This window comes from Trachymyrmex cornetzi, unplaced genomic scaffold (genome assembly GCF_001594075.2).
Source record: "Trachymyrmex cornetzi isolate Tcor2-1 unplaced genomic scaffold, Tcor1.1 scaffold565, whole genome shotgun sequence".
In the NCBI taxonomy this organism is placed as follows: Eukaryota; Metazoa; Arthropoda; class Insecta; order Hymenoptera; family Formicidae; genus Trachymyrmex; species Trachymyrmex cornetzi.
In genome coordinates, this window is record NW_017299877.1 from 22,709 (window position 1) to 32,018 (window position 9,310).

Below are 9,310 nucleotides of genomic sequence, written 5' to 3' on the forward strand. Positions count from 1 at the left end.
TCACTTTATCGTGTCTCTCGTTGTATTGCGGCCGTTTGTCTTTCAATGCTCGGCTCAAACGCATCAATTGCGTTCGATACTGATCGCCTGTGATTGTTTTAGTCGGTTTTAACAGCTCATAATACACTACGCCGAGCTGGTCCCACCAAATACAGGGCATGACCTTGGAGCCGTGAATATTCGGTTTGGCCGTCGACGTGGAAGCATGGCCGGGAACTCACCATGATTTTCTGCGCTTGGAATTATCGTAATGAACCCATTTTTCGTCCCCAGTCACAATCGACAGAAATCCCTTCCGTCTTTGCCTATCAAGCAGCTGTTCACAAGCAAATAAACGTCGTTCAACATCTCTCGGCTTCAACTCGTACGGCACCCAATTTCCTTGCTTCTGAATCATTCCCATGGCGTTTTGAAATGGCTTGTTGAGTCACTGCCAATGATCTTGCCAATTCTTCTTGATTTGGACACGAGTCTTGATCAAGTAATGCCTCCAATTCTGCATCTTCGAAAACCTTCTCTCTTCCACCGCTATACCGGTCTTCGACGTCAAAATCACCGTTCTTGAGTGTTGAAACCACTCACGACACGTTCTTTCACTAATAGCGGCCTCATCATAAGTATTTGAGAGCATTCGATGAGCCTCAGCCGCAGATTTCTTTATATTGAAGCAGAAAATTAAAACCTTCCACAAATGACGAGAATTTGGCTCGTAAACTGACATGTTCAATCGAGAATAACTTTATGATGCAGACACAAATCGACTAATGTTTCTATGGGGTTATGTTGACAAATGCCCAAATTTATGGTATGACATCTATGATCTCTTTATTTCGACCACCACTTACCGCTAAAACCATCTATAGGAAAACGGCGGAAGCAAAGTTGTGCACCTAATACAATAAGTGATTACTTTATTTTAGGCTTCTAAGTGTTTTACTGTTCGTTATAGGTCCAATGGTTTGGTTCCAAAAATTCGAGTACGCTATTGGTCATTGGTTGCAAAAATCTACAGAACATACCATCGGTTGTGTTCTATGCAGTCCTGGCTGTTTTTCGCTTTTTAGGGCAAAAGCGTTAAAACAGCCCAACGTAATGGCAAAATACGCTACCAAATCTACCGAAGCCAGGCATTATATTCAGTATGACCAAGGTGAGGATCGATGGCTATGTACGTTACTTCTCCAAGTGGGTTCCCGGGTAAGAGTCATTCTAAACTATTTAGAATACCATGATATATCCAAAGTATATTGCCCTTAGGTCCGATTGCACCAACGTTACTTTGATTTTAAGCGACGCTTAAAACTCTTTTTGTCTCTGTCTCTTTTTGATTTTAAAACGAGATAGATAAAGTTTTAAATCTCGCTTAAGGTCAAAGTGTCGTTGGTGCAACTGGGCCTTAGCAATTAGCAGTATATCAAAAGTACTCCTTCATAGGTTTAAATTGTGACTGAAGCCACAGTGTTATATTTTTCAAAAAAATATCACATTTCTCAATAAAGAAATATATAACATTATCTAGTTTATTTAATTTAACACACACACATTAAGTAAAATTCAAATTCAATGTGTGTAATAGGTATATGTACATACTGTTACGACCTGACGGAGGTAACAATGTAAATATCTCCACGTTTGTAAGTTATTGAATTAAGATGCAGCGGTTCGCGTAATATCCCATCGCTGTCACCAATTACGTTACGACGCGAGGTGTAACAAGTTTAAATTTTCGCGTTTCTAAATTATTGCATTGAGATGCAGCGGTTTCCCTATTATCAGTCCGCTATCACCAATTATAATATGAATTATAAGAAAGTAATATTGCGAATTAAATATCCCTGCGTTATATTTTGAGGCCTCGCCGCTGCTGGATGTGGAGTGGGGAGCGAAAGACAGTCCAGCGGGCGGGCAGGATACTGGATTGGAAGAGTGGCAGAGTATTTACTAAAGTAGGGGAGGTATGATCAGAATGTGAGCGCGTCTCAGGTCGAGCGGCAAACCATGAGACCACTAGCGCCAGCTTATCGCGTGCTATAAGAATCCCTTATAAATCTTGATTTAATACATTTGCTCTAAAATCTTAATGTTACTCGTTAATATTCTCTCAAAATAGAATTCAAAATTGTTCTTTGTAAATATGTGACGTCATAAGTTACTCGATTGAGTAATTTATGAACTATTCATTGAATTCGCTGTTAGCGTCGATGCTTCAGTGAATTATTGTAATTGAAATAATTATCTACTTGATTAACTTTTATTTAGTAAGGAAATTAATGATGGATCCGAGCAATTCGAGCCGTTTCATCACTTCATACTTTTGAAGGATGGGGTTCGGAGGATGATTGAGCAGAACGGAATATAACGCCATATTAAAGGTTGAATTTCTATTTAATACAGAACTAGCTGACACGCGGATTACATTGAAGTTAACGAGGTTGATCATTCTATTGAAAAAGTAATTTTATTATGTTCCCGACGCGATTAATTGACCTTATTATAATGAAAGAAAGAAATTTGTGAGAGAGATGAGTAGTAATGGAAAGAAGAATTGAACAGCTCCTACAAGCGCAGTCAATTCTGAGAAAGGACGAACTATAAGCAGCTCCTACAAGCGCAGTTAGTCCGAAGGAGGAGGGCGAACTGAGCAGCTCCTACAAGCGCAGTCAGCCCGAGGGGTATAGGAAAGGGGAATCTTGAATTAAGCCATGCGTACTTCTGCTCTTTAGTATATGCGATTTTATTAGCGATATTCCAACAAATAACCCTTCGGTGAGATCCAGTCCTTATGGCTTGATCAGGAAAAAAATGACTGATCAAAAATGACGTAGTTCACTTGCTCCATCAGCAAGAGAATGAATAATAATGAACCCCGGGCTCGGTTTTCGCCCTGTTTATATATAGGCCTCAGTCGGTGGTGTTCAGGAGGAAGGGGGAGCGCAATTTCCCAAAATTGGGCGTACGTGACAAATGCTAAAAATGGACTTTTCTCCTCAAAATATTATTCATACCGGACTAAAACTTGACATGGTTTACGCGAACTTAATTTAAAACTGAGAAATCAAGTTATTTCCGTGTTAATTAGTAGAATTTTAAAGTTATTAGTAAATTAAACTTTAGGTCCTTCTCCAGGGTCCGCGCTGCTCCTTTCCCGACTCCCTATTGATCGGCGCTCACTAACGCGACTGGTTCGCATTTACTCATCCGTTCCGAATTGGTTAAGGCGGTCACGATGACCAAATGATAGCGAATCAATTAGAAAAATGTATTAGCGCAATACGAGACTTCAAAACTAACAATATTCTCGGCCAGAACGGCTGAACTGGCTGAAGTTCCGCTAAGAGTTCGGAACGACGAACGACATGCGCATCGCGGGCCGTCCCTTACGGAAAAAAACTATTAATAAATACTAAAATGGCCAATAGTAATTTGGCTAATAGTTAGTACTGTTGGCCAATAGTTACTGTTGATCAATAGTTACTGTTGGCCAATAGTTATTGTTGGTCAATAGTTACTGTTGACCAATAGTTACTGTTGATCAATAGTTACTGTTGATAAATAATTACTGTTGGTCAATAGTTACTATTGATCAATAGAAAGGAGTAGAGTATATATTGTACACAAATTTTCGAAGGTTTCGCGCGACCACTCGGGGATTATTTTATTTCTATGTTTTCTTATATATTTTTCTATGTTTTCTATGTTTTCTTATGTATTTTTCTTCGTAAAAATAAAAAATAATCATTATAATAACACCAGACCTAAAGAAAAATTGGTACATTGATATAAAGGTAAATAAAATGGGTGGCACCCAGTTGGACACGGCTCAATTGGACACGAGCCACTCACAGCGCTTGAGACTACAAAGCTCCTAGGCACCTGGTCGCTGTGATTGGTGGTGTCCAATCGAGTCGTGATCAATCGGGATCACTCCAAATAAAATCCTTATTCGCATCGTTATAAAAAAATCACTGTTAGTTAGGTTTTAATAATTTATTTATGAAATTAATTCCAAATTGGATCAAATGCGAACAATATTGCATCATAAAACGTTAATTAGAATATATTTTTATAAACATTTATCATCTTGGTACCGTTTCCCCCATTCCATCATGCGTTGTGTATCTCATGATAACAAATGTTATACTGAAAAATATAATCTAATTAACGTTTTATGGTGCAATACTATTCGTGTTTGATCCAATTTGGAATTAATTTCATAAATAAATACTTAAAACATAACTGACAGTAATTTTATAATGATGCACAAATGATTTTTATTTACTTTACTTACTTTATTTATGTATCAATTTTTCCTCTTGAATCTGGTGTTAATATAATAATTATTTTCAGGTTCTCCGAAGTTCAAACTATTGGAGTCATAACAGTAACTATTGGAGCCTCAATAGTAACTACTGTAGTCTCAGTAAAATAACTACTGAAGTCTCAGTAGTAACTACTGGAACACCAATAGTAACTATTGATTCTTAATAGTATTTTTCCGTAAGGGGTGATTGGTGCGCGATAACTTATTCTTATTTTGGAGGATTATAGGCGTTGAGGCGTTTAGAGTAAGCTAATTTTCTCTAAATCTCGCGTAGGACAGTAATGACATGACGGTCATAGCATATGAAAACGATTTCTTAACTTCACGCGGAGTTATCCTGCCTAGAATTTCGTCGCAACGCATCGGTACGCGGCACGCGCCTCATAGGTGCTCCGATTGGCTCACGCGGCACGCGTGTCACGTGGTGTCGATACGGTAGATGGTGCGTTCCCATTTCGTTTCGGTGCAGTATCCAGTAGCCGCCATTATACTGGATACTGCACTGGACAAGCATTCCCAAATGACTGGATACTGGCTAGTGACGTCGTACCTCGTTATCAGAATGTCGTCAGCCGAAAAATGTGCAAGTTCTGTGCAAAAAAAGAAAGTATTGGTAAAATTATTAAATGCAGAAACTAATATATTGTATTCGACATTTCTATCACCTGAAGATGCAAGGCGAGTAGCAAGTGGTAACGTTTTTTTCGATTTTTATATGTTTTATAAGTCAGTTCTCTCCACAGTTTGAAGTTTGGTAAAGGTCAAATGGAGGGTAATCCTCTCAAAAATCGATGAAATTATACTCATTCGACGCGTTTTTCCATAAAACGAAAGAATCTGGCAGAAAATAGCGTCGCTCTGCCCCGCGAACCGAGATATTAATTGTTAAAGTTCACGACTGTTCACTACTAATGCAAAGAATTTGTGTTTTTGAAACAGTACTTTTGTGTTTTTAAAGTACTGATTTTTTATATTTTTGAAGCAGTACTTTTGTGAAAAAATATAATCGCATGATCGTAGCACAGTGTTTCGCGGCTGACAGATTTCCTAACCTGAATAGTCGTCAACTTTAACGTTTATGACCGCAGCACACGCTCTTGAATAACGCATAATGCAGGGGTGATCACGATTGATCACGGTTCGACACCACCAATCACAGCGACCGGTGTTTAGGAGCTTTGTAGTCTCAAGCGCTGTGAGTGGCTCGTGTCCAACTGGGTGCCACCCATAATGCATAGTGCGTAAAGGAATCAATCAATCAAAATTCTTCTTTTCCATGGAATGAGGAAAGGAAAGATTCTGATTAGTTGATTCGCTTATGCACTATGCACTATGCGTTGAGGTGATCCCGATTAATCACGGCTCGATTGGGCACCACCAATCACAGCGACCGGTGCTTAGGAGCTTTGTAGTTTCAAGCGCTGTGAGTGGCTCGTGTCCAATTAAGCCGTGTCCAACCGAGTGCCACCCGATTCTTTCGTTTTATGAAAAAACGCGTCGAATGAGTATAATTTCATCGATTTTCGAGCGGATTATCCTCCATTTGACTTTTACCAAACCTCAAACTGTGCAGAGAACTGACTTATAAAACATATAAAAATCGAAAAAAACGTTACCACTTGCTACCCGCCTTCCATCTTCAGGTGATAGAAATGTCGAATACAATATATTAGTTTCTGCATTTAATAATTTTACCAATACTTTCTTTTTTTGCACAGAACTTGCACATTTTTCGGCCGACGACATTCTGATAACGAGGTACGACGTCACTAGCCAGTATCCAATCATTTGGGAACCAGTGTTGTTAGGTGAGTCACCTTTTAGCGCATGCGAAATTGCAGCGCTAGTGAAATCCAGTAACGTACACAGAATGAAAGTGACGGTTCCTACATAAATATTTATTATTATTATCCTATTTATTAATGTTATCAATTAATATTGGCGTCTTTAACTTATGTAACTATATATTATAATGTATAATCTAGTCTTTCATTACTATTTACTATTGACTCTTTCTTGGTTACAGTTTTAATAGTAATTAATAATAGAAGAGAGTTACCTACGTACCAGTGGCGTAGCCAGGAAAAAGTTTCGGGGGGAGCTGTAGCTTTAAATTTGTTATAATTATTAACTATTAATTACGCACATGGCACATCTACATAAAATATTACCCACACTTAACGCGACCCAGAGCCAACGACGAGGACGTGATGGGTTCTGGCTCCATGTTTTTTTTGTTTTTTTTTTGTAATTTAATTTTTTTTGTTTTTTGTAATCTTATTATTTTTTTGTTTTTTCGGTAATTTTATTTTTTTTTGTTATTTATTTCTATATGTTTTTATTTTTTTTTATTTTTATAATTTTTGTGTTATGTGCTCGCGACTTTGTGTATTTGAGTTAGTTAGTTTTAGTTAGTTTAAAAACCAAAATCTATATTTCACTTAAAACAAAATCTAAATATAGAATCAGAATCTAAATATAGAAAATCTAAATATGGAATAAATGTCTTTTAGCATTAAAATTTTTAATATTTATTATTAAGGAAATTTAAACATAGAATGGTGATTAAGTTTGTAAATTGTAGTTAGTTAATGTTACTACGATCTATAATTTTATACGACGATTCTTTTTAGTTAAGAATTTATTAATTAAAATGTCATCATCGACATGTAGTTCCCGGTAAATGCTCATTAAGGCGAGACCAGTAAGTCTCGTTTGTCCAGTACTATTTCTTAAATAATTTTTTAATCTCTTTAATGTTGAGAAGCTGCGTTCAACTGTTGCTGTAGAAATGGCCAAAGTTGCTAATATTTGCAATAGTATGTGCAAATTAGGAAAAAAATTAATGTCACAGTGTCGCAATGCTTCAATGGCTGTAAAAGGAACGATTTTTTTTTCTTCTTGACTTTTACGCCATTTTGTTTGCCACATTTCCCACTCGCTCTGTATAACAGCTTCATTATTGAGAAGATCCTGTTGGTAAAATTCAAATACGGATTTCAAATCGACAAGTGCCATTTTTTTCGTCTTCTTTACAAGTATTGATGGAATCAAATTCTGTAATCCTGTAATGTGATCTCTATGTGTGACAAAACGATCGTTCAGTGACTGCAACAAATACTCTACAAAAGGAATAAAAGTAACTCGCCTATAATATTCGTCAGTTGAGTCAGAAGGAACATTTCGACGATGTCGTTGAGTACCCGCAAGTCGTGGCATAGACGGTTCAATTCCAAATAAAGCAGCTGTTGTGCAAACTTTTGAATAAATTGTAAAAAACTCATCTTCCGCATGCTCACGGATCTCAGAGATGGTCGTCGTGATTATTTCGAGTGATGCTAGAGCACTGCACAAATCAATATCGATCGATTGCAAATTTTTTGATAATGCATGAGTTAAGTTTAGCATACGTTGTGCAACAAAAAGAGCAATTAGAAAAGAAAAATTACACAGTGAATGATGCAGTTGCTGGGCTTTTCCAGAATCCGCTCCTTTAGCTTCAATTAAATCCTCAAGAGCCTGAATCGTTTCAGTGATAGACTCACAGAATAGTAACACAGCGTCGTGCCTTTCCACCCATCTAGTTTCACAGTACTTCTTCAAATTAGTTGACGCCGAATCTGAGCTTTCTAATTTGCGTGATAAAATCGCAGTTCGCCGAGCTGATGCACGAAAAAATGTACAAACTTCAGAGATAACACCAAACGCATTTCGTAGCGAATCAACATTAATTACAAGCATCACTTAGACATAAATTTAGACAGTGTGAAACACAATGGGTATAAACTGCTTTAGGAAACTCTTTTTGAATAACTGCCTGCACGCCGTTAAAGACACCTCTCATTGCAGCAGCTCCATCGTACCCTTGACCACGAAGGTTTTGCAAGTCTAAACCAAGATTCTGCAATTGATCTTTAATAGTTTTCGCTAATCTAGCTCCAGTTACATCGCAGATAGGAACAAATGCAAGAAAATCTTCACGTACAACATACAATTCCAAGTCTACGTAACGAATGCACAAAGAGAATTGTTCAATGCGACAATGTCCGTAGTTTCATCTGCGAGAACAGTAAAGAACCGCGACTTAGTAGCTCGTTTAACGATTTGTAAAGTAATTTCAGAGCCAATCAGTTGTATAATTTCGTTTTGTATGTCTGGGCTGGTATACATAGCATTGTGATTTGCATTTAACAAATGTTCTTTTAGTATCTCATCACCGCTTTGAACGCGAAATCTTAATAGAGCACGAAAATTGCCATCGTTGTGTGTTGGTTCTTTTAAAGTTACACGACCACTGTCAATATGTCCTCTAAGAGCTAATTCTTGTCGACCGCAAAATTTGAGTGTCTGAATAATTGTTTTTAACTTCTTTCTGTTTTCTTCGATTTCTTTCTTTTTATTTTTATTAATTTGCAAACATACGTCCAGAATTTTCGAATCAAACACCGATAAAAAACTTTCTGCTGAAATACACGCATCTTTGTGGTAATTGTGTTTGGCGTGGTTGGCAAAACTCTCGGTAGCTTTTTTCCAGTTTGTGAATGGAGATCGTACGAATTGATTAACCTGCTGATGAGACCCTTTTCCACTTTCTAAATTAGTTAAAAATAAAACGCACGTTTTACAGAATAATCCTTTATGGATATCTGAGTAAGCCAACCATGGGTAATCATTCAACCACTTACGTTGAAAATGTCTTGTGAAAGACTGACTCTGCTGAACTGGAAAAATGTAAGTAACAGGTGGGACCCACGTGTTTCGAAACACGCTTTCTTTTTTGACATCATCAATAATTATTTTTGTATTTGGCCCAGCACAAACATAAGAACCGATATCGTAAGTTTGCTGTGATAATGAAGTTGAAGTTGATGGTAAAGATGAATCAACAGCTTCATTATTTTTATTTTCCTTTTCAGTATTTGTATTACTACTGGGATTTAGTGTGTCATCATCGTTTGAGTGTTGTGTTTCTATTACTCGTAATTTTTT

General features: G+C 37.2%; 1 protein-coding gene across 1 annotated transcript in view; it reads left to right on the plus strand.

Moving 5' to 3' along the window:
* The window catches only part of LOC108766024 (uncharacterized), a 61,194-nt gene that overhangs the window by 16,712 nt on the left and 35,172 nt on the right, over positions 1-9,310 (plus strand). Inside the window, exon 9 of the mRNA XM_018515041.1 lies at positions 950-1,197. Within this exon, the coding sequence (XP_018370543.1) occupies positions 950-1,197 (248 nt within the window). The remainder of the gene's footprint in view (positions 1-949; positions 1,198-9,310) is intronic.